The sequence below is a fragment of the Pectinophora gossypiella genome, chromosome 17, assembly GCF_024362695.1.
Source record: "Pectinophora gossypiella chromosome 17, ilPecGoss1.1, whole genome shotgun sequence".
Taxonomy (NCBI): domain Eukaryota; kingdom Metazoa; phylum Arthropoda; class Insecta; order Lepidoptera; family Gelechiidae; genus Pectinophora; species Pectinophora gossypiella.
In genome coordinates, this window is record NC_065420.1 from 13,076,331 (window position 1) to 13,102,685 (window position 26,355).

Consider the following 26,355-nt stretch of genomic DNA (forward strand, 5'->3'; position numbering starts at 1 on the left):
GCTTCACGTTTTGTTCATGCCGTCATATACACTTTAATTTGTTGTTTTCTTTCTAATTATAGCACGTACACATAAAATCTTTTCACGTACACTATGTACGTAGTACGTACATCAAACTATACTTCAATTTACAGGAAGAAAACATCTCGAAGTATGCAAACTGAGTGGCTCCGCTGGGGAGTATGCTCTCCAGCGAAGCCACTTTAATTTGTTGTTTTCTTTCTAATTATAGCACGTACACATAAAATCTTTTCACGTACACTATGTACATGGTACGTACAGTAATGTATATCGTTTTCAACTGAATTGGAGGTGGTGGCTCCGCGACAGAGCATCACACTAACAGAAAACTCGGTGAGGTGTCGGTATTTAGTTCATCTTGCGATGAATGTACCTTTGACTGCCCCAATTGAGATATAGTCGTAAGTTTATATTTATTATGTGGTACGTAATTATTGCAAAATGTGAGCTGGTAAAAACGATTTAACATGAATAATAGGGTTCTCTATTTTTACGCATATTTTTTGATGTAATAATTTACCATGGCATAATGTTACTTGTCCTATTATTAGTTACGCATAGTATTAATTTGTCATAACTTTTTAAGCATAATTTTGAAACTCATAACTACAATAAGCATAATAATTAATAACAACAATGACATATAAGCATAAGTATTATAAGCATACAAACTATACTCCGAATAAGAAAAGTTTTGGCACAACTTTGAACATTTCCGAAACTTACTTTTTCCTTGGCTGCATTTGGTTCATGATTGTGACTTTTTATATTTTTTGACTCTATTTCATGCTGTTGGTGATCATTCAGTATACTTTTCGTGTGTAAGATAAACATGCTGGCGGTGTAGGGGTGGCCCAAGGGCCACCCCCGCCGCACCCTAACCTACTACTGTTATGTCTTGTAAAAATTATGACAAAACACTATTATTTTAAAAAAGAATTATGGATACCTATTTATATGCGAATCAAATTTATACCAACAAATATTAGTCTAAAAATAAGTTATACCTAACAAACCAGTATTCTTAGATGTTATTATGGGAAAGTACTATTATGCTTAAAAACGTTATGCGAAAAGGATTATGATAATTAAAATTATGACAAAACCATTTATGCATTTTAAGAGAATCCCGAATAATAGTTTTAACATGCAAAGCAAACCCTATGATGTGCATGTTAAAAACTACCCCTATTCTCAGTAGTCTTGCCAGTTGAACTACTGGGAATTTTCTTCCCAATAGACTTACTCCAGACAACTGCAACGACACGTGACAACTACATCGCAAGTTCATTTTTGACGCGACTTATTGTAAATTTGCCTCTGAATTAACTTTTGAGTCAGACAAAATAACGAAAATAAAACAACAAAATACTGCTATAAATAATAATTCATTTACTCATTTTCGTTCCATAATTAAAATTGTTCTAATATTGGTATCCGTTTCTGGCACTGAAGCTTGGTCGTCTTCCGTTACTTCTTTGGTTTGCACTAGGTGGGAGGTATTCCCTGTTGGCTCCGTTACGGCTTCCGAAACCATTATTCCTAGGTCCCTGACTTCTGAAAGCCTGGGTCTGATCGTAAGCAGGACCGGAGGTGGCGGAGTTTTGGGCAAAAGGAGGCAGGTACGCCTTTTCAACTCCATTTGAACCCTGGTTTCTGAAACCACCGTTTCTAGATCCTCCATTCCTTCCGCTGGGTCCATTTTGGCTCTGACCGAATTGCTCAGGAGCACCGTAAGTCTTGGATACGCCGTTAGAACCTTGGTTTCTGAAGCCATTGCTCTGAGGTTGGTTGTTGAAACCGTTTCCAGCTTGGTTTCCGAAACCGTTTGTAGCTTGGTAGCGCTGGCCGTTCTGTTCGAAAGGAGGCAAGTATGCTTTCTCGACGCCGTTTTGGTTGCCTGCATTCCCAAAACCTCCATTGTTGCCTGCATTGCCAAAAGCTCCGTTGTTGGCATTTCCAGATCGGAGGAGAGCGTTGTTGGTAACGATAGAGTCGTCATCGCTGCCAACGTTGAAAGCATCGTTGTTGGCACCACCAGCGTTGAAACTGTTACCGTTGTTGTTGTAATTGTATCCAGATTGATCGTTGAATTGACCATTTCCGTTGTCATTGCCGTATTTACCTTCGTTGTAAGAACCTATAAATAAACCACATTATAGTTACCTTCGAAATGGTGCTGTCTTCTCGCAGATTTTTAGAAAGAGAGATGTTTGACCATGTCTGGAGTAAATAGAGCATTTATAGGTATCCAAAAGTGTAAATCTACTAAATCGCATGGCAATATTTATTCAAAGGAAACGTTACAAAAGTCCATGTCGTAAATTAACCATAAATTGTTACTTCATGTGTAATTGAACTATAAAATTGAACTAATAATCGGAGCGAGGATTGCGCTGACCTCTCCATATAAAACGTGCAATCTACAGGTCAGTTACATTAACATTCTTACTTCATCAATGAAAAAGTAGTAAACTCTGTTTTAAGAGTGCCTGGCGAAAAAAATGATTGGTTCATGAACGAAAAAGACGGAAGCAATAAAACTAAAATACCAAATCGGGAGATATTAAACTGCCAAATTCGATAAGCTACAATTATAGATGCACCAACTCATACGATAACACCAGGTTTATTTAGAAGCAAATATTTTGTAAATTCTCCTCGCTTCGAAACAAACGTAAACTTGATTATTGATCTTGGGTATTAAGTCTTATCACTATAACTTAAGTAACTCGTCTCCCGATCGGGATGGAAAGAGCAGTAAGTCCTTAATAGGATAACCACAGTCACTCCTGACACAAACTAGGATAGATAAAGATGAACCCCATAGTAAACAAAGTTGACTATAATTTCTGCGGATGCGACCAATACCCAATATCCTGTGATATATTATATGAAACGATGCGTAACTTCGTAGCAATTTCTTAATAACGCAATAAAACATAACAGTCTAACTAGCTTCACCATGCAACATCATGGTCTGATTGACCCAGAAAAAATTTGAAGATCACGGGCAAGCAACAGTTTATGCCAAAGTCGTGCTTCATATTTTGGCAATCGAATGAAATAACAAGTAAGTATTCTGCAAACGATTGGTTTCTCATAGAGCTTTAATTTGATGAATCATGAGTCAATAAAATTGACAGTTTGTGGAAATTTATGGCAAACGTGTATCATAAGAACGATTTGAGATACGAGTATCTTGGCATTGGAGAGTTCGATGTGTAATCAATGGTTCAACAGGTACATACATTCGTACTCGTAATCCTATCAGGATGGTCAATCATCCCTGATATTTGTCACAAGATAGATATTATCATGAGGAGCTCGATGGCGCAGCGGTAAACGCGCTCGGTCTGCGATTGTTGAAGTTAAGCAACTTTCGCAAAGGCCGGTCATAGGATGGGTGACCACAAAAAAAAAGTTTTCATCTCGAGCTCCTCCGTGCTTCGGAAGGCACGTTAAGTCGTTGGTCCCGGCTGCATTAGCAGTCGTTAATAATCATCAATCCCGCCTGATGGCCCGCGTGATGGTTTAAGGCCGTCCCTATCCATCCATAGGGAAGGCCCGTGCCCCAGCAGTGGGGATGTTAATGGGCTGATGATGATGATGATGAGATATTATTATAAATCCCATCGTCATTAGCCCATCGCACAATTAATATTATTGTTCATCATTTTGGAAAGGGCATAGAATAATAATATAACATAACATTTGAAAAGGCAGTTTAAACCCTAAATATGGCATATTTACGACCCCATCTATTTGTTATTTGTTACATGACCTTTGAATTCTCATTAGTAGTTTGAGATTATCAAAACTGATTCAGTAACCACAGTACCATGAGAATTGGTGCATGAAATTGATTTTTAGATGCAAACGATCAAGTATATGGATGCTTTAAATTTTAGCAAGAAGATCGATCTATCATTGTCATCTTCAATAGCTTCATTCACCCAGAATATGGTGAAGAGCAAGACTCTATTGTGTAAATTGATACACATAAAGTTTCGTCATGATACTTACAATACATGTCGTCTTGTGTAGCTCAGACAAAATATTGCTAATGTTTGGAAAAAAGCTATGGCTACGCTACGCTTACAGTCTTTTGTGCAAATTATTTTCTTTTAAGGTGAGCTTTTACTTAGTGTTGTACATTGTTCAATACTACTAGGCCGTACAAATACAAAATCTATTAAATTAGACTTTTTTGCGTCGTGTAAGTAATTCTCTTGTTTCTATCACAATAACATTAATAATGAACTTATAGGCGTATTATCCTGCTGACCTATTTATTCAAATATATCTTAATCCTAGGCAAGAAAATAATTTCCGATGTCTCATAAAATAACCCATTTAGAAATCCTCAAAAAAGAGATACGTACCATCGTCGTAAATTCCATTTGCTTCATCGCGGGCGTTTTGCTCCAAAGCCTTCAAGATCTCTTCAGGAATAGGGGGAGGAGTAGGAAGGTGATCGCCTTGGGGAACGAAGCCATTCTGGTCGGCAGTGTACCTGTAATTGGGGAAAATAAATAGTTAAGTAACTATTCTATGACAGTTACTTGTTTTGAATTATTTGCTTTTTATTATGTATATAATAGTCTTAATGAAATGAGAACAACTGTAACAAAAAGTAAAGTCATGTTAGTGATAATGGTTATTAGAAAACTGATTGAATTTCAGCCAATAAAAATGAAAAAGATAAACAGCATATCTCCCAATTCTTTAACATATACCTTCTCTCAATTTTAAAATAAAAATAAAAAGAGATATTTTGACAGAAAATGAAAATTCATTGTAGAATAGTTGAAATTCTAAAACGTGTACAACAGCATCTCACCTAACGCTGTAAACCTGGCCATCATCACCAGTGTAAGAATATCCACCCTGAGCTTCAACACCGTTTGTGGCTACTCCATTCTCCTCAGCAACGATTCCGTTCTCGGTCTCATAAGCGTAGGCATAAGTCTCTCCATCATTAGTATTGTCCTGACGAAGGATCGCAGCGTTCCTTTCAAAAGCAGCCTGGGCTCTTTCAGGACGAGCTTCGACGTTGTCAAATCCAACATTTTGGGAGAAACCAGCATCATTTTGAGCGAAACCGTTTCCGTTCTGGGAATAGTCATCATTCTGGGCAAAGGTGTTTCTATTTTGACCAAAAACTGTGTCAGCAAACCCGTTGCCAGCATTGGCTTGGTTAAAACCGTTGTTTTGGTAATCAGAAGATCCAGAGACTGGGGTTTGGAGGAAGTTGCCGGAGCCTCCAGAAGACTGAGCATGATTCGGTGGGAGATAAGTCCTGTCTAACTTGGCGCCGTTAGACCAGGCGACCGCTGCTAAGAGAATTATCTGAAAAAAAAGAGTAGAAAGGTCCAGTTGGAGTTTTAATACAAATCACTAAGTAGTAATTCAAATTGCGAAAATTATCAGTCATTAGCATATAGATCATTTACGCTAATCAATTTGAGGTCATCTGATGCACCAAAAGTTGTACCAACACAAATTCAATTCACAAAACAAACAATCGAAATAATGCTCTCGATTTCATCTAATCCCACGAGGTTACATCCATACTTATTGATCAACCTTTCAATACATCATCTTTTGATTTTTGACCTTCACTTATCACTGTATTGAGGACCTATTTCTACGCACCAATTTCATTTTTTCTTCCACAAGCTACCACTCAGAAGCGTATGAGATAACTGATACAGTTTGATAGTTGGTAGCATATTTAATTTTATACTACAAGCCTTCTGGGCGTATCGATCCATTTAGACGTAGGAGATGTTCAAAATCGTGGTCCGGTGTTGCGTAATCAAAATACGATACACGAAGATGGTCTTGTCTAATTGTTTTGGACGGCTTTATGCGCAGGCGCAAGGTGACGTGAGATTGTCTATTGATGCTTTCAATTATGTCTTAAATTGAGGTCTCAAAATAGGTACAATTATTGAAAAATAAATTATGTAAATAATGGCGTCGATTGTTGGTAGTGTGTTTTATTGCTTTTTATAAGTCTAGAACCAAAATTAGGGTTAAAACAATAAAATGTTATTATCGGTATAATCTTTCGTTTGTGTGTTTATTTAAACATTTTACATTCGTTTATTTTATCTGAAAATCAAAATTTGATCTTACTCTTATATACATTATTGTTGGCATTTGCAACAGTGTCGAAATATCGGGAGTCTCATATCCCTATTTCAAACGCGGTAAGAACCCGTTATTATGTGTTTTAATTACTCTTATATAATATTCAATACTATTGCCATATTCAGCCATAACCAAATCTTCACTTTGACTGACTTATTCTTGTCCATTCTATAAAAAAAAATATATAATATTCTCAAAATAGGCTTACATAGTTAGCGCTTTTTGAACGTCAAAAATTAAATTACATATATATTATTTCGCTAGCTGTAAAACTACTACCACATCGGAAGCTGTATCGCTGTGGGAAAGACGTGGCCAAAGAAGCTCCCAGCACAGGGCCCTACTCCTACTTTTTCATGTTTTCCTTTCGTTCTTACTCTTACCAAATTGTTTGCCAATCGTTTGTAATCTTACCAAACAATTTCACTAACGAATTCTGCATGCATCTGTCTTGCATACCACCATCCACCGCTGCATAAATCCTCAATGCTCGTAAGCTGTGTATGCTCCATATTGCTTAGTCTTTGACCTTGCACGCGGAACATTCCAATCTTCGTCCTATTGACCACAAAGCACGAAGAAATTGCGTTTCAATTAGCTAATGTGATGGTAGGGTATCGCATAATTAGTTATAGATTAAGTATGATCATGATTTTCTGTTTAAGGTGATTTTAGACAAATTGAGAGTTCCAGTGGTTGAGAGGTCCAGTGGTTGAGCGTTGGGCTCACGACCCGGAGGTCCCGGGTTCGAATTCCGGTGGGAACATATCACAAAAATCACTTTGTGATGCCTAGTTTGGTTAGAACATTATAAGCTGGTCACCTGATTGTCCAAAATGTAAGATGTACCGTGCTTCGGAAGGCACGTTAAGCCGTTGGTCCCGGTTATTACTTACTAATGTATGTAAGTAGTCCTTACATGAGCCATGTCAGGGGCCTTTGATGACTCAGTGAATTAATGAATGACCCAGGCGAATGAAATAGGCATCCCGCTGATAGTCAACCTGCTTAACATGTGCTGTCGAACTTAATTCTGTCGGGTTAACCAATATGAAGTTTTGGCACATTTTTAAATTTTATACCTGTTGATTGCCCGTCCCTTTCCTTTTCAGTGGATATGAAAATGACAGGTATAACTTAAAATAAATTCAGATGGTGTGTACTGGAATCAGTACGGTCACGAGCATTAATATGTATACACTTTGGTACCATGTCACATTAACTTTTTTCACAAATTGAACTGTAAGTCTCACTAAATGTCAAATATGTTGGTGCGACAGAATCCTAAAGTGGGTACATTATATTGCTCATGGCTGTCACTACTCAAATCAACACTTAAAAGAATGAGAACATCGATCAAGCACGTACTTTTAACTACACTGCCAGTGCAATATAGTTTTAAAATAATATCCTATACATCTAAATGATAAACATTAAACATCATAATACATCATCATAAGAAAAGAAACGGCTAAAACGGCTCATCTACAATTAAAAAATCAATCTTTTACGCTATTAAGTGCAATTTGGTATTATTTATACAACAATGATTAAAAAAAACAGATCAAGGGAGTGTGTCAGAGACGCACACGGATGGTTCCGTACCACCACACGAAATAGAAACTTATTTCATTTGTTTCTTTCCCCAGGGATTGCCCAGGGATACGGGGAAGACCTCAACGGTTGCAGGGGTGGAGATGGGAGCCATCGGTACGGCAATGCAGGACGGAAGGGGCAAGTCACACAGACTGTAACCTAGAACCTGACAGAGGGAAGCAGTAACTGTCAGTACTATTCAGAGGCGGAAGACAGGAGTCCTAGTACGGCTTTGAAATAGACTACTCTGGGCGCCGTCCCACACGCGTCAGACAGAGTACTGCGGGGCAGAAGACAAGATGGAAACCACTGCCCTATTTTTCCCTAAAAAATAGCATGGAGGATGCTACACCGACAAGAGCGTGGCTTCTAAATTAGTGATCATGTCATGTATTTAAATTACATCTTTCAATCAGTTCAGATCCTTAAGGCAAGCCTCACTGTCTTTTGACCTACTTTTATTTTCTCACTAGCTGTTTTCCGCGGCTTCGCTTGCGTTAAATTCGGGGTAACACGGTTCCGCTTTCCGAATGTACCAGAATTTAACTTCCTACCTTGAAAACTGCAAAAAGTTCCATATACAATAAAAAAATCCATCTTTTACGTTATTAAGTGCAATTTTGTATCATTTATACTTTTATTTCACACTCTCTTTGAAGGGATTGTGGCAGATTTCCACAAAAAAATGATGCAGGATGTTTTTGTTAGTCACAAAATTAAATAGTCCGCATACCAGCAGAGTGCTCCATACAACTTCCACCGCCCATTCTAGGGAAGTGAGGGGTTAGAAAGAGACGAAATATAACCTATGTCACCCTCCATGTCTTCTCTCCTATCTATCTCCACTTAAAAAATTACGTCAATTCGTCACTCCGTTTTTTCGCGAAACACGGACAAACAAATAGACCCACACACTTTCCCATTTATAATATTAATATGGATTATGTATCAGTTAGGATATCGGCTATACTGTCACATTATTGTGTGAGGTTCTTTTTTATTTATTTTGTATCAAAATCAGCCCTTTATAGATCGAAAGGACAACATAATTATTAGCAAAAAACATTAAATAAAAAATTACCTTTTTTGATAGATTTTAGTGAATAATACCTTTGCGTTTGTGATTCAACTCATTTAATTGTAGAAGCGTACTTAATCTGACCTCTTCATCAATGGAATGTATAAACTTCCGACATTTTCATGGTTGAGATCCATCTAAAGTCATTTAAAAGATGTCATTGATATGATAGGAAACGCCAGATCCTATTATACTGATGCACTTTGTACTATTATTAAATTAAATATGTCTGAATGGATATTGTAGAGTATTCTTTTTAATTTCATGCCTTTGAAAGACTAACTAGCCTTGGTGATTACCTATTGACGTTTAAAAAGAGTTCTGAAATGGATCTCTTTTGTAAATTTAAACATTGTTTAAGATTTTTTTTTAAATAGTTGCAAGGATTTTTATTTTATAAACATATCTGACGAGCAGTGAGTTCTATTTTATACCTCTGTCTACCCTTTCTGGGATACAAGCGTATTGTTATTTTTACTTTTATTTTAGTCCTTAGAGTTGGATAAAAATTAAAATGTTTCAAAGTGTATCTATAACTTCGAAGGTAAGTGCCTACATTCATTTAAGAGATTAAAATTCTCATGTTGGTACTGTGATTGTATGTTCGGAAGGAAAGCATCTTTCAGTGAGGCATTGTCCTCTTCAAAATTGAGTAGTTGACTTGATAAAATATAAATTAATTCCTGTAGGTAATAGGAGTCAGTCTAAAAAGTTTAAAAAAACAATCCATTTTTCTTTTTCACTTATTTTCACTAATTATATTTATGAGCCGCTGATTTTCGAAAATAGAAAGCCATTTTCAAAAATGTTCGTTTTGACGTTTCGAAAAAAGAATCTCAATTGGGTCGTGTACTAGGTTCAAGATAAATTATGAAATTCTGATTACTAAATAAAGACAGATATAAAACTAACGAAAAACATTTTCTTTTCTCTATTTAATATATTTATGAATTTTAATCAAGAAAAACATTTTAACACGATTTTCTATGACGTCACGGTGTGCGTTTTCATACAAATTCTATAGGTAGTAATTTCGTGTTTTGACGTTTAGTAAAAAGTAACTGATTTGATTAGTAGGAAACGAGCTTATTGACTAATTTGTCAAATAGCCCTTTATAAAGTATGAGCCATGGGCTGGTAGCCTATAAGTTAAATTCTATAGCTACGCCGGGCACCAGCTTCCCCTGGTGGCCGTTGAGCGTAGTGTTTTGCGTTTGTGGCACAAGGGGGTTGAATAACGTCAGCGGTTTAAACAAAAACAAAATTGCGGGGTGCGGAAAAGTTAGAAGGCGCGGATTGTTGCCAATTTCAGGTCAGGTCAGTTATACCTAAACTGACCTCCTAATCTGACCTATTTTATACCTAATAGGTGTATCAGACACAATATTAGTAGCATGAAGAAGTTCGTTACTTTACGAAATCATAATGCTCAGAACCAAGTCACGTTACACTCATGCGCAATTCGTTGAAAGCCTCGTTCGTCTGCGCAGTTCTTCAATGCGCTTTAAATCGTAACCAATTAAACATCTTTGCTTAAATCACGAACAATTTACCTATCTATGGCGTATTAACAAATCGATCAACTTCGATCTTTATCGAAATTGCGTTGTCATAATATTGTGGGTAGTTATAATTACACAGGTACATGTGTGTTATGTTAGTATATTGGCCAAATTGGAGATGTTCTTAGAAAAAAATCAGTACGATCTACTCTGAACCGGTGTGCGTGTATGAAACGATTGGTGAATGTGGAGGAAGCAAGAGAAGTGTGTCAGGATCTCGGGAATGTGGGTGTCCACACTATGTTTTCCTTCACCGCTGAGCACGTGATAATCATTTATGATTCAAACATGAATTCGAAAATAAATTCGACAATTACTGGTTTATGCCTGTGCTGGATTCGAACCTGCGACCTCAAACTGAGAGGCAAGCGTTCTACCGACTGCGCTACCACGGCTCATTTGTTTATTATGGTACTTAAAATAATATTTATGAATAAAAGTACAGTGCCTAATAGATAACAATACATAGTCACAGACGTAATAATATCTGAGCTATAAAGTGAGACTACAAAATACAGTCGATACCGGTATTACCGGTTCCAATACCGGTACAATATCCCGGAATTACCATCATTACGGGCGGACAGAACCTTCACTTCACACAGAGCTATCTACTCAATTACGGCACACGTTGTAGTGCAAACGGCGTTCATTGGAAAATAAATTTATTAAATATTTAAATCAATTAATTTATTTATTATTTAATATTTTTTTTAATTTGACGCAGGTAAATAAATTTTAAAGACTTAAAAAAATATTCAAAGAAATTTCCAGGCCGCCTCCTACTGGGCTTTAACATAGTAGGAGGGCTAGCACACTAAATAAGGTCCTTCGTACAAGCGTCTAGCGGAGTCATAAGAAATGAAAAAATCGATACTTCGACATCATTTCATTTCTTATGAATTTTTTCTCAGATTTTCTATTTCTTGGCTCTTCTATTAGTATTATACACTTGTACGAAGGACCTTATTTTATCTCGCGTCGCGTCGTGTCGCGTCGCGTCGCACTTTATATAGTGTGCTAGGCCTGCTGGTGTGGAAAGGAGTGAAGGGGGCGGGGGGAGGGGTTAAGGGATTAATGGTGTAAGGATACTCCCTTACATTATTATATATCAACGCTTCGGGATTACGGGCGCGATCCTAGGTATATGAAGTTATAATTCAGAAGATATAATTATTACGATACATAATTATCTATCTAAGGTCTTAAATTAAACAGCGGCTGAAAGTTGTCTTTCATTATTTGTAGCTCTGCTCACCTCATAAGAGATTACAAGTGATTTTATGTGTGTATGTGTTCAAAATTATTTTAATTTTAATAATATTTATGTTGTTACTTGCATTGTGAAGTATGCTCCATACCACCTCCGGTTGATTGAGGGGAGGCCTGGGCTGAGCTGTGGGTATAAAATCTGTTTTAAAAAAGATATTTATATATGTATTATTAAGACGTAAACCACTAAGGGGGAAACCACTGCCCTATTTTTCCCTAAAAAAGTAGCATGGAAAATGCTGCACCGACGAGAGCGTGGTTCTTAAATTGATGATGATTATTAAGACGTAGCAGAAACATTTCTTGCAAAAATATTCATTCGCTAAATATTATAAAAAAAATGAAATTTAAAAATTATTTTGATAAGATAAAAAATAGTTAAAATCCATCAATAACAAACAACACATTAACAACAACAGATTTATTTTTTTGATTATTTTCAATTTAATTTTATATGTGTATGTATGATAATCTCGACGCCAATACACACCGTCCGAACTACGAAGCTTCTTCACACGATCGCGCGTAATTATCATTTCATCACTTCAATTTAACAAAACCATTTCAAAATATTTGTAACTCTTGACTTATTATCCCTATCCGATTCCATTTATTAGTTTGTGATTTATGAATGTGCCTTTAGGTATTATTTTAGATTTTAACAGTCATGATTTATGGTTATTTTATTGGCAGTATGTAAATAAACTTGGCATCAGAAGTGGATGTAGGAAAAACAATCTTAGCACATCGGCGAACAGTCGCCAGTATGTCGGTATTCGACAGACTTCACTTCGGGGAGTGTGCCCGCGATCTACACGAGCTCATTCCACCATCCCCCTTTTATCTTCGGACTTCCAGACGTACGGCCGGGTTCCATCCCTATTTGGTGGATATCCCAACTATTCGCACAAAGCGCTTCGCATCGTCCTTCATTATGCGCACGGGTAAGGACTGGAATTCTCTGCCGTCTTCTGTATTTCCGAATGCATATAACCCGGGTGCTTTCAAGGCCAGAGTGAACAGACACCTTCCGGGCAATCTCGCTGCATCTTAGGCCTCGTCAATGCCTTTGGGCAAGTCTGAGGTCGAGAGCAAACCCTTTAAAGGTAAAAAAAAAATGAGTTCAGGTAGAGTCCACACCACGAAAGAAGTCTTTTAAGGAACTAATCGACAAGTCATAGTGGCTTCGGCCTTGAACATTTCAGATAAGATGCTTTTATAAAGGACTTGAAACAAGGAACATTGATAAATACTCACTCAAGATGTGGCTTCGGCCTTATTAAGATTTGGACATGACGAAAAATTATAAAACACTAGACGACGGCTGCACGGCTTTGCCTTTGCCTTTCCTCAAGGGGATAAACAAGTTAAAAAAAAAAACAAGTCTTTCCCGCCGTTGCAACGATGATATCATGTCATAATCGATGGGGAATGGATGAAGAAATTAAAAAAAAACTTGAATTGAAATATTTTTCTATGAGTAGGAATAACCTTTTTCAACATAAAAAGTTTCAGATTTTTCGGTTGCGTCAAATCGTTATAAAAAATTAAAATGTTTTTTTCCCGACATTAGGCCGATAATATTACTACGTCTGTATGAAAGATTTTCATAGCCTGTCACTTAAAAAAAGGCTCATTGACAACTGACAGTGACATGTAACTAAACTAAAGACGAACTATTGGATCGGATATTATAAAGCAGATTACTGAAGACTTTATTACTGAAATTTGACAAAAGAGAACTTAATTACATAAGACATTATTCATCGGATTTTACAACAAGATATAATACTGAAGACGTTATATTTCGGATTTGACAAAATAATTTACTACGGAAGACCTTTCATATTGAAATTGAACCGCAAAGCAAATGTACTGAAGACTAGGCAGTATGGTCTTATGATCTTAGCCTGACCCACAAATGGGCAAAAGAAAAAAAAAGTTATAAAAATAACCTTCATGAAAAGGGTTATTCCTACTCATAGAAAATTATTCAAGTACTTTTAATTTTTTCATCCATTCCCCAATTAGCATTCATGAATTATAAGTTCTAGCATTCGTTTGTATTCGTAAATACCTAATTTTGGGATCCAGACAAAATTATTGCAATATCTGATTGTCATAATGTCAGATTCTATTGTTTGTTCATCGTATGATTACATTTGACATTTCGATCTTATAGTTATTTGATCATACTTAGTATCAATCAGGTGGATTGTTTTATTATGATTTACCTTTTTTGGATCGTGAATCTGGTCTTTGTTTGGAGACGCTCCACTATAGCGGCGCCTGTGTTCGTTGATTTGATTGGCATGAGCTCACAGCTGTAACCCACTTGGGTACACCCATCGGAATACGAATTATGCACCCACACCTCACCGAGCTTTTAGTTAGAGCAAGGTGACAGATAGGTGGTGAGCCGTATCGCCGTCTATAATGGTCGAGCCAACTGTGTCTTGTTAAAACTGCACTTAAGATAAATTCGTATAGAGCACACTCCACCACGCTGCTCCAGTGTTGGTGAAGGTGTTTGATCTAGAAGACCAACTGTCTTTTATTTTGGCTAGGACATTGCAAGCTGTATCACCTAATCGGCTAGTTTCCAACTAGTTAAATCAAATCATTTACTTTTTACTAAACGTCAAATCACGAAATTACAATGGAATTTGTATGAAAGCACACTGTGACGTCAAAGAAAAACGTGTTGAAATATCTGACTTATTATTACGTTTTTCTTGATTATCTTATCTAATCTTCTCTAGTCTAAAGTGTCCCACTGCTGGGCAAAGGCCTCCCTCCATTTCTTCCAGGACTCTCTCTCTCTCTCTCTAGTGCTTCCTCTGGCCAGCCTCCATTTTCTTGATTAGAATTCGTAAATAAATAGAAAAAACAAAAGCTTTTTCATTAGTTTTAGATCTGTCTTTATTTAGTAATCACAATTTCATAATTTATCTTAAACCTAATACACGACCTAATTGTCCGAAAAGTACGACGATTCCGCCGTGCTTAGCCATTGGTCATTTTGTAATCAATTTCAGAAACAAATGACTGCGCGGACGCTGATTTGACGAGACAATTGACTGCCGTATCGACATAATGATCATCAAAGGTCACTAATCATAGGCCGAGAGCAAAAGAGAGCGCAGTTTTTTTTTCATTAGCCCATAGAAACTTAGTAAATTTAATCCGTGGTATCAATTAATGGTTACTATTTTATGGGGTAGTTTCCAACTAGTCAAATCAGTTACTTTTTACTACACGTCAAAACACGAAATTACCATGAATTTGTATGAAATGGCAACCTCTGACGTCATAGAAAACCGTGAAGAAATGTCGTACTTATTTATTACATTTTTCTTTATTAAACTTCATAAATAAGTCACTTACAAAAAAGGAAACGTTTTTTGTCACCTTTAGATCTGTCTTTATTTAGTTTCATAATTTATTTTTGACCTAGGAAACTATGTAATATACCGTGGTAGATTTGGTTAGGTTCAAAAGGGTTTGTAGAAGAAATTGCTGGCAAGCGCTGAGGGCTCTCTGCCGGTACATTTAAGAGAACATGTCTGAGGGTGCCCAGTCGGGAGCGAACCTCGGTTTAGGGCGTCATCTGAGAAGTTTTTGTAAGAAAGGATCAACCCTAGCGGGCCGATAGCGATAAGCGCTGAATGAGGGAACTCTTTGACTGTGGCAGGGTCTTTATCGGGGTCCCGCGCCACAGCTGTGCAACATACTTTCTATGGATACATCTAGCAGGGTGACTGTCGCGCGACAGCAGCGCTGGAACCGAGCGACTAATTTGTGGACGCCTAAGGCAAGTGGTTGCTTGTGTAGGACCCTGACCTTACCATCAATTATTACATACTCTTCTGTATAACATACTCTATTTTTTTATTAACTTAATGTGCTAAGTAATGTAGTATGTATTTAAATTGTTATTCTTCAGTTTACCTACTACTTATAATTATTATGAGATCATGACCAGTTTTTTACTTTAATCCAAATTACTTAAACATAAGTGTTTTTTTATACAGAATTTTAATAGTCGATTTAATAATAATAAAATTAGGGCTTTTATCGTTGATGGTATTTTAAATGTTGAATAAAAAATGAGGGCATAGGTCACCATAGCATACAGCCTATCATAAACTTAAAAAAAATAAATTTAAAACCAGGTATGATCTTCTTGGTATTTTTCGTGGCTTCCAGGATTTGTGCCCGGTTAATAATAGCGATAAGCTGGTCCTGTATTACATGGGACTTAAACATAGCTCTGTCTACCCCTTTGGGTACAGGCGTGATGCTATCTTGTTATGGTACCTATTATCTCTAGTTAGAATAGAAGTAAATTTATTTCATCATCATCAGCCCATTAACGTCCCCACTGCTGGGGCACGGGCCTTCCCTATGGATGGATAGGGAGATCGGGCCTTAAACCGAATAAAAAATAAAATTAAATTAAATTTATTAAATTATTATTTTTTAAATTTATTTATAGCTTTTAATAATAATACATTTTGTCGCATAATCAGAAACATACGTAATTTCGTCACGTTCAACTAGGCGTTTAAGTATTCTGAACCTGACCTAGTCCAAACGATCCCATTACACTAGCGGCATTGCCCCGTGGCACAGCCACTGACAGGCGTTGGACCAGGTAAGACGCAGACCTAGGGTCACCCCCTCTGAGATTGAGTAGTTACGTATGTTTCTGGTTAGAATAGAATATATGTATTTATTTCAAACATGGTAGAAAGCAGTATATACAACGGAGGTTGGTGCTAGGGCTGGCAGAGGAAGACCTAGAAGGACATTGACTAAATTGGAGATGTCCTTGGAAAAGATTCAGTACGATCTACTCTGAACTAACGTGTACGAAACGATTGATGAATGTAGAGGAAGCCAGAGAAGTATGTCAGGTGAAACATATGGAATTCCATACTCTTTACTTACTCCCGTTTATGTATGAAGTATGTATGGTAATCAATGAAAATACGTTCTACAGTCTCCGGCACTTTCTTCCTTTAAACTAAGGCGTGCAATTGTACAATTTATAACAATATTTAGCTTCTTTATTTGAATACAGACTCCGTGGTCCAGTCGTTGAGCGTTGGGCTCACGATCCGGAGGCTCCGGGTTCGAATCCCGGTGGGTGCATATCACAAAAAATCACTTTGTGATCCCTAGTTTGGTTAGGACATTACAGGCTGATCACCTGATTGTCCGAAAGTAAGATGATCCGTGCTTCGGAAGGCACGTTAAGCCGTTGGTTCTGGTTACTACTTACTGATGTAAGTATGTCGTCGTTACATGAGCCACGTCAGGGGCCTTTGGCGGCTCAGTAACAACCCTGACACCAGAGTTGATGAGGTTGGTATGCCACCTCACAACCCACACGATAAGAAGATTGAATACTCGCCAATAAACTCAACTTGGGTTGGTATGAGACGACAGAATATACCTTGCAAAACTTCGATATTTTTTATGTTAGGTTAAATCATGATGTGCCGTTGAGACAGATTACCCTTTACACTATAGTACATCAATCATAGTATAACGACGTGAGCCTTAGTTACTTCTGTGACCTGCTTTAATGAGAATTCATTAGGTCAGTGTAGTTATACAGCCAAAGCAAGTACACTATGTAGGTAACCTATTATAGACGGCGAAACGGCTCACCTATCACGTTGGTCTAACAGAAAGCTCGGTGAGGTTACTTACATCCCACACGATAGAAGAAGATTATGATGCACCGCATAGCGTTTATCTGCTCATCTTCTTATCGTGTGGGTTGTGAGGTGGAATACCAACCTCATCAACCCTGGTGTCAGGGATATTACTGAGCCGCTAAAGGCCCCTGAAATGGCTCATGTGACGACTACATACTTACATCGGTAAGTAGTAACCGGGACCAACGGCTTAACGTGCCTTCCGACGCACGGATCATCTTACTTTCGGACAATCAGGTGATCAGCCTGTAATGTCCTACCCAAACTAGGGATCACAAAGTGATTTTTGTGATATGTCCCCACCGGGACTCGAACCCGGGGCCTCCGGATGGTGAGCCCAACGCTGAACCACTAGACCAGGAGGCCGTTATCTTTGCTCATTGTCCAAATGGATACTCCTAATATACTGGGTTCTGGGAGTCTAAATATGCCACAATAAAGCAATTCATCTAAAAAGCAGTATTTAATTAGTTCATTTTGGTTGTACCTGTGACTACCCTAATTAGGATATAGTCGTGAACTTATATGCTGCTTCTAATATGGCTTTACCTATCTCTTTAGGGTCATATATTAGTAGGTAACCGAATGGTGCCATCATAAAATGTAAGAAGTTGCTAAATATTTCGAAAAGTGACAGTGATAAAAATGTATGGGGTTGACATAACACCTTATGTCAATCCCATACATACATACAATATTTTTATCACTGTCATTGTTTGATTGTTACTTAAAATCGTTTGCAACTTAGGTCCAACTACAGGAAGAGACAGAGTGAATAATAAAAACAAAATAAAGTAAAATTTGCTCCATTTATTGAACACTTCATTCACATTTTGAATCACACAGTGACTTTATAAACTTAAAAGAATTCTATACATTTCGTCTACAAGTATGTACAAAATTATTTTCTATACAATATTTTTTTTGGAATTTTCTAATGCCGCTTAAATTATCAATCCTACGCTTTGGTTTTAGTATTTGTATCCTTCTTGTTCGCTGAAGCTGGGGGGTTGACGAGGACCTTCGAAGGTCTGGCCTTGGGGACGAGAGCCCTGAGAACCCTGGGGTCCTTGAGGTCCGAAGGAAGACTGACCTGGTCTAGAGCTAGGTCCCTGCTGGGAGCCTTGAGGACCAAAGGCAGACTGACCAGGTCTAGAAATAGGTCCCTGTTGGGAGCCTTGAGGACCAAAGGCAGACTGACTCGGCCTAGAGCTTGGTCCCTGGGCACCAGGGCGGTTGTACTGGTATCCCTGCGCGGGTGCTGAAGGCCTACCAGCTTGCCCAGACTGGAATTGAGGGCCGGAACCGAATGATCCTTGAGTACCAGAGGTAGACGGTCTAGGGAAGGAACCAGATGAACCCTGAGGGCCAGATGGTCTAGGGAAAGATCCAGAAGGTCCTTGAGGTCCTTGAGATCCGGCAGAGCCAGATGGTTTAGGGAAAGAGCTCGGTCCTTGAGCAGCAGGCTGGTTGTAAGATTGAGGTCCAAAAGAGCCCTGGCTTGGGGCGGAGCCAGGTCTTGAAGCAGGTCCGGAAGGTCCCTGAGGTCCAGATGGGGCACTGGGTCTATAAGCGGGGCCAGTAGGGCCAGCGGAGCCAGCAGATGGCCTAAAAGTAGATCCTTGAGAAGCAGGTCGGTTGAATCCAGATGAACCTTGAGGGGCGCCAAACTGAGATTGAGGGCGATTGTATTGGTATCCAGCGTCACCTTGCCCCTGAGATCCACGTCCCGGAGCCTGTCCAGAGGGGCCTCGAGCGCCTTGATTGAATCCTGAAGGTCCTTGGTTAACCTGTCCGGCACCTTGGTTATATTGACCTTGGGGTTGGTTGGAGGGTCGGGCAGATGGGAAACCAGTGTTAGCGCCTTGGTTGAAAGCACCACCGGGCTGCTTGAAGCTCCCACCTTGCTGGTTGAAAGCACCACCGGGCTGCTTGAAGCTCCCACCTTGCTGGTTGAAAGCACCACCCTGGTTGAAAGGTCCTTGGTTGCTGGCACCACCCTGGTTAAATGCACCCTGGTTGCTGGCCCCACCCTGGTTGAAAGGTCCCTTGTTGCTTGCGCCACCCTGGTTGAAAGCGCCCTGGTTGCTGGCACCACCTTGGTTGAAAGTTCCCTGGTTACTAGCACCACCCTGGTTGAAACCACCCTGTTGGGCAGCAGGACCACGGCCGTATCCAGCGTTGTATTGCTGAGCGGAGCCGGAATCATCTTCATCAGGGTTGTAGGCACCTGAAAGTGAAAGAAAGTAATTTAATTTATGGTTATTTGAAAAATTATAACACTTAGTTGCGTTTGGCGTTACGGGTCACAAATAAAAACAAGGATCTTCAGTTACAAGTTCTATAACCTTTTGAAAATATTTATATCTATATAAACTATCGACAAGTTGTCTTAAACTTTTTATTTAAAAAAGATTTAATTTCTAAAAACGAAAAAATAAAGTAAAATTCATAAAATTGCTCAACAATTTTAAGGTAAGTAATGGTATTGTAAAAGAAAAATCATTAATTTAAGTTTTCGAAGTAAATATAAATATGTAAGTACCTTCCTGGGTTCCAGCGGCAGCGGCGGCAGCGTTCTTCTCAATAGCTCGCAGGATCTCTTCAGGGACGGGGGGAGGAGTAGGCAGGTGATCGCCCTGGGGCTGGTAGCCATTCTCATCGGCAGTGTAGCTCACTTGGTAGAACTGACCATCATCACCGGTGTACGAGAAACCACCCTGAGCTTGAACACCATTGGTAGCAACCCCAGATTCTTCAGCAGAAATACCGTTGGAAGTCTCGAAGCTGTAGGTGAAAGTTTCACCATCGTTTTGGTTCTCGTATTTCAGGATCTCGGCGTTCCTGTCTGCGGCTGCCTGAGCACGTTCGGGTTGCTGGAAGTTGCCTTGAGCTGGCTGGTTGAATCCACCAGACTGCCGGTTGAATCCCGAAGCTGCTTGTCCGTAGCTAGGTGCACTCTGAGTTTGACCGAAGCCAGAGGGAGCGCCGGTAGACTGACCGAAACTAGAAGGTCCAGTAGCTCCCTGACCAAAGCCTGAGGGGGCAGCACCTTGTCCAAATCCAGTAGGAGCGGCGGCACCCTGTCCATAACTAGGAGATCCAGCGCCTTGCCCGAACCCAGAGGGAGCGTTGGTACCCTGTCCGAAACCAGAAGGACCAGCAGCGCCCTGTCCAAAACCGGCGGGAGCAGTACCCTTTCCAAACGCAGAAGGCGCGGTCGCACCCTGCCCTAATCCAGAAGGTCCCGAAGATCCGAAACCAGAAGGTCCGGAAGATCCAAAGCTAGGAGCTCCAGGCGCAGATCCTCTTCCTCCAAAACCACCAGATCCGGGAGCGGTCAGTGACCCAGGACTGCCGCCAGCAGTGGCTGCGGACACAGGTGGAAGGTACGTCCTGTCCAACTTGGCTGCATAGCTGCACGCTATCACCGACAGAACTATGAGCTGAAACAATTAAAAGAGTAATTATTACAATAGTCTAATTTTATCTGGATGAGGTACGACTTCACTAGTTCCCAAAAACCACACTTGGTGTGAAAGTCCTAAGATGAAGATGATGAACCGTATAGTCCTCCAATTTGGACAGGATAGTGATCTCTTCCTCGACTTTTACGACATTCCCAGGACGATAAACACTCCAGAAATAAGTAAAGTAACATTTTCAAAAGTATGGAAAACACTAGTATTACAGCTTTTCTATTTAAGGTAAGTATTAGGATATTATTATTGCTTTTAAAACACAGATTCTCATAGCATGAAGTAATTTCCTCTTAAGAAACATTCCCAGGGAACACACAAACACTGTCACGAGACATTATTATTCTTAATTTGATAACATCAACAATTTCTTTACAAAACTCGCAAATATTATCTTGAAGCACGCAAAAGCATTACAGAATATGCCCTTTGATTAAAGTGTATTAAAATAATTACCAGCTTCATATTCAAAGCTGTTGTTTAGGTAAAGGATGAACACCGAATGTGCTCGTTTCGTGTACTGTACCCTATTTATATGATTACTATATTCATTCACTCCGACGTCTTACCTAAAACCGAACTCACGGCCCTAACCTTTAACTGCTGAAGATCCCGGCGCGTGAGTGTGTGAGACAGCTTGCTCAATTTCTCGATCGATATTGCCGATATACTAATTATTTTGAACATACTAGATGAAGTAAAACATCGTAACTATGTTTTACACATTTCAAAGGCCAGGCGTAATTTGCCAATTTGAAATTCGAAAAAGATTTTTTATTATTAATAAATAATATGAAACGAATGAAATACTTGCACTTTATGATTTAATTTTACTATTATTCTTGTCTCTACTCTACGATTAGTTGCAAATTGAACATCGATTTACAGTATTACCTTACAGTCTTTCAATTTAATACCTCCTTACACCAAATAATTTGTTTTTTTTTTACCCAAAAAATCTTAATAATTGTATGCATACTGGGTTCTGAATGAATTTACACGTACATCATAACAATTAAACATGCATTTGAATATAAAATGAAACAATATGAACTCTAAAACTTTATGCAAAATATTTACTTAAATTAGCATCGAATAAATCACTTGTGAAAACCATGCCAACATGTGAGGCACGTAAGTAATGATGTGACTCATTATTTCTAAAACATGTTCATCACTTTAATTATTTAAGTAGGTAAATAAAACCATAGGCAACAGACCATAAATATTTTCCAACATTGTCCGAGAAGCATCAGTCTTAGGCAAAGACCATCGCTAAGTAAAATTACCTTCATCTGATAGAAATGAGAATAAAAGCAATGATACGTTTATGTGCAAGACCGCCTCCATAGTCTAGTGGTTAGAGCGTTAAGCTCACGAACTGCAGGTCCGGGATCGATTCCCGACGGGAACAATAACAAAATTACTTTGTAAGAGTATTATTTGTTTGGCTAGGACATTGCAGGTTAAATATCCCGTTTGTGCGAAGCAGTTGGTTCAGACATTATTTACTGTATTTTATCCAAAAGGAGAGGTCAAATCATATCCATAGATTAGTATCAAACTTAGCTGATAGTTCTGATTGCCAATAGCTTTACCCACCCCATTAGGTTGAGCTGGGTGCGAATCCCGGTGGTGACATATCACAAAATTAACTTTGTGCGATCCCTAGTTTAGTTAGGACATTACAGGCTGATCACCTGATTGTCAAAAAGTAAGGTGATCCATGCTTCAGAAGGCCCGTTAAGCCGTTGGTCCCGGTTACTAGTTACTGATGTAAGTATATTGTCGTTTCATGAACCATGCGGGTGAGAGCCTTCAGCGCTCCCCATTTGTCCGGCCAAGTAGTTAATGCCATCTGCGGGAAATCTACAATAAGTCACGTCAAAAAAAAAAAAAATCATGATCCATGTCAGGGGTCTTTGGCGGCTCAGTAATAACCCTGACACCAGGGTTGATCTGGTTGGTATTCCTCACAACCCACACGATAAAAATAAATTAAAGAAAAGAAAGACCAAATTACAAATTATTAAGTTACATCGTTTCACCACGCGCTGATAAGTGTCTTAGTGTGAACGAAAGCTCATTACGTGTAATCATTATACCTAATTTACTTTGTTTATATACATGTGTGGGTGTCGAGCAGAATCAATAAGACAATATAGCCACAGGCATGTCATGTTGTACCAGGCGGTACACGAGCTTCGTGATGACGAGAATTACCAACCTGCCGCTCAGCGCAAGCCGGTATAGCATTGACCTGCGATATTATGAGGTTGGCAGTATTGGACTCATCATCTCCCTACTATTACGAATACTATTTGGGTGTAAGTAAGGAGTCGATGTAATAAGCCCTTTTCCATGATCTGTGGATAAATCGCATGGTGTCTGGTTATCAGCCAGTCACTCAAATAGGTAGTCAAACTTTTTGAAACGAATTGACGTCACATACCACAAAATAACTTCGTGAGCCCTAGTTTGGTTAGGACATTACAGGATGATCACCTGATTGTCCGAAAATAAGATGATTCGTGCTTCGGAATGTACGTTAAGCCGTTGGTCTCGGTTACTACTTACTGATGTAAGTGAGTAATCGTTACATGAGCCATGTCAGGGGATTTTGGCGGCTCAATCATAACCCTGACACCGCGCTCTTCTTCTTATCGTGTGATAGACCATCTCCCTAGCATAACGTAATATAAGCTCACGACTATGTGACAAATGGGGTGATCAGAGGTACATCCATCGCAAGATGAACCAACGTCTCACCGAGCTTTCAGTTGATTGGTCATCCACCTCACAACCCACGCGATAGAATAAGATAAGGGATCTGTCAAACCCATACATTTGTGTTACTATTACCGTCGATTGTCATGATCATAGACAATAAACCTTTTTAGGCGGATATCTTAACTAAATGTTTATTTTACTTCCGAATCCCAATTACAAACAAAACAATTTAATCCAATCAACCGATCTTGAAATAATACTTCCTAATTTAAAAACTTCTTCAAGTTATCCGCAGCTAACGAAGTAATTATTTCCCATAACAAAAAAAAAATAATACATAATGCGTGCGTGACTTATATCGTAGTGTCCCTGGTTCGATTCCCGACTCAAGCTCGAAACTACTGAATTCGACTTTATGAGTTCGAATTCATGTTTGGATCATAGAACATTCACATCACATGATTTCCAGGATTTGAACGCGGTTAATGGAAATGCCCCTGCATGGTACTTAAACATAGCTGGCGAGGAGTGTGTGTCGTACACCTCTGTCTACCCCTTCGGTGATACGGGCGTGATGGTATGTGTGTAATACTTATAACAAAAAAATCGTGCATCATTTTTTTGTGGAAATCTGCCACAATCCCTTCAAAAAGAGTGTGAAATAAAAGTATAAATGATACAAAATTGCACTTAATAGCGTAAAAGATGGATTTTTTTTATTGTATATGGAACTTTTTGCAGTTTTCAAGGGAGGAAGTTAAATTCTGGTACATTCGGAAAGGGGAACCGTGTTACCCCGAATTTAACGCAAGCGAAGCCGCGGAAAACAGCTAGTGAGAAAATAAAACTAGGTCAAAAGACAGTGAGGCTCGCCTTAAGGATCTGACCTGATTGAAAGATAAAACTTATATACAATTAGATGACTTGATCACTAATTTAAGAGCCACGCTCTTGTCGATGTAGCATTCTCCAAGCTATTTTTTAGGGAAAAATAGGGCAGTGGTTTCCCTCTTGCCTTCCGCCCCGCAGTGCTCTGACTGACGCGAGCGGGATGGCGCCCAGAGTAGTCTATTTCAAAGCAGTACTAGGACTGCTGTCCTCCTCCTCTGAATAGTACTGATAGTTACTGCTGCTCCCTGTCAGGTTCCAGGTTACAGTCCCAGTGACTCGCCTCTTCCGTCCTGCATTGCCGTACCGATGGCTCCCATCTCCGCCTCTGCAACCGTTGAGGTCTTCACCCGTATCCCTGGGCAAGGTTGATACTTTCATAATACTTAATTGTTATTATTATATTCATCATACTGGCCCCGCTTACCCCGTGCTTAGTCTCTGCTTACCCCGGTGGGAAATAGGCGTGAGTTTATGTATGTATGTATGTATGTATCATACTGGAATATCCAACGATATATATACCTACTTATAGTATTATTATTATATTTGTACAAAATTTTCCTGTACCCAAAGGTTGCCTGGAAGAAATTGCTGCATGAGCAATAAGGCAGCCTGTTGTGCTTTTCTATATATGTTTTGTGTCCATTGTGCTCAATAAAGTATTTTCTCTATCTATCTATCTACATTGCTTCAATTGCTTGCTTCAATCCTACAAAATGTAAACCGTGGATAGTTGTAATTGGCTTGCAACATGTTTTTTACCATTTGTAAATCTGATATAGAGTAAGCTGTTACTATCCCTTTAAATAAATAAATAAATATTATAGGAAAGCGTGACTTTGGCCTTGATGGTTTTATTCAAGTTCATATAAGTGATTTGGTTACAACACCAAAGTTGCCCGGTTTTGTGGCATCTTAATAGCTCGAGTCTAAAAATAAAAACAGTGAAAGTTTAAGTATCTGCTTTTATAACTCCAGTTATAAAAGTAGATACAACATTATTATGTTCATTATTTGTTATTATTGCTCCAGCATTATTCTCGTAACAGGAAAACTTGGTAAACTTTCTTTGAGTTTTAAACTAGAACGATAGTTTATCCCGTAAAAAAATAAGATCCCGACGAATTGAGAACCTCTTTTTTTGAAGTCGGTTAAAACAATTATTCTGATAAAAGCGTGTACGAACATACATACTTACATACACCTGTGAAATTTCGCACACGTGTTTTGAAGCCCGAATAGACTAACATACACGAATTTGATGCAATTACGACAATATTACATACCTACGGCTCAATTTGATAACCACTTTTTTTTAAGTCGGTTGAAAAATGAATACTAACAAAGATAATATCTATTATTGAACAAAAATGCAACAGATATTATTTTTTTGTTTTAATGTAGATTATGTAGACCATCAAAATATTTCGATTATCGTTATAATTAGGGCCCTATCTGTCTAGGACAAAAAATGTATGCAGTTTGTACACGACGGGGATTCGAACCCAGCACATCGTGCTGTAAGCCTCCAAAGCGGGCTACCACTACTGATCTTGAACATTTTCACAATAAATTCAAGTTCACAACTTCAATTAGGTTATGAAACCGAATTCTGATTTTGTGGTTACACAGTCTTAATTGCTAAGTTCTAAAATGTATTTAGCATTTGAAAGTCTGGTGTTGCATTATTTTTATTACATATTTTATGTGGCTGTAAACTCCATCTTTGCAACCTGAGTGTAGCCACAAAAATGTATTTTTCCAAATCTTCTTCTTTTCTTTCATGTGGGTTGTCAGGTCACCAACCTAACATAACAAAACAATCTAGAAACAGCGTT

General features: G+C 38.7%; 2 protein-coding genes across 2 annotated transcripts; both read right to left on the reverse strand.

Annotated features, from left to right (window-relative positions):
• Positions 1-1,445: 1,445 nt before the first annotated feature.
• Positions 1,446-5,688, reverse strand: LOC126374646 (pupal cuticle protein 36a-like). Its single transcript, XM_050021337.1, has 4 exons — positions 5,680-5,688; positions 4,865-5,373; positions 4,407-4,537; positions 1,446-2,161 (listed from the first exon to the last, which is right to left on the reverse strand). The coding sequence occupies exons 1-4, from the start codon at positions 5,686-5,688 to the stop codon at positions 1,446-1,448; spliced, it is 1,365 nt and encodes a 454-aa protein (XP_049877294.1).
• Positions 5,689-18,212: 12,524 nt separating this feature from the next.
• On the reverse strand, positions 18,213-21,387 carry LOC126374157 (spidroin-2-like). Its single transcript, XM_050020627.1, has 3 exons — positions 21,353-21,387; positions 19,963-20,863; positions 18,213-19,647 (listed from the first exon to the last, which is right to left on the reverse strand). Exons 1-3 carry the CDS (start codon positions 21,359-21,361, stop codon positions 18,389-18,391), a joined length of 2,169 nt encoding a protein of 722 aa, XP_049876584.1. The 5' UTR covers positions 21,362-21,387; the 3' UTR covers positions 18,213-18,388.
• Between the last annotated feature and the right edge of the window lie 4,968 nt (positions 21,388-26,355).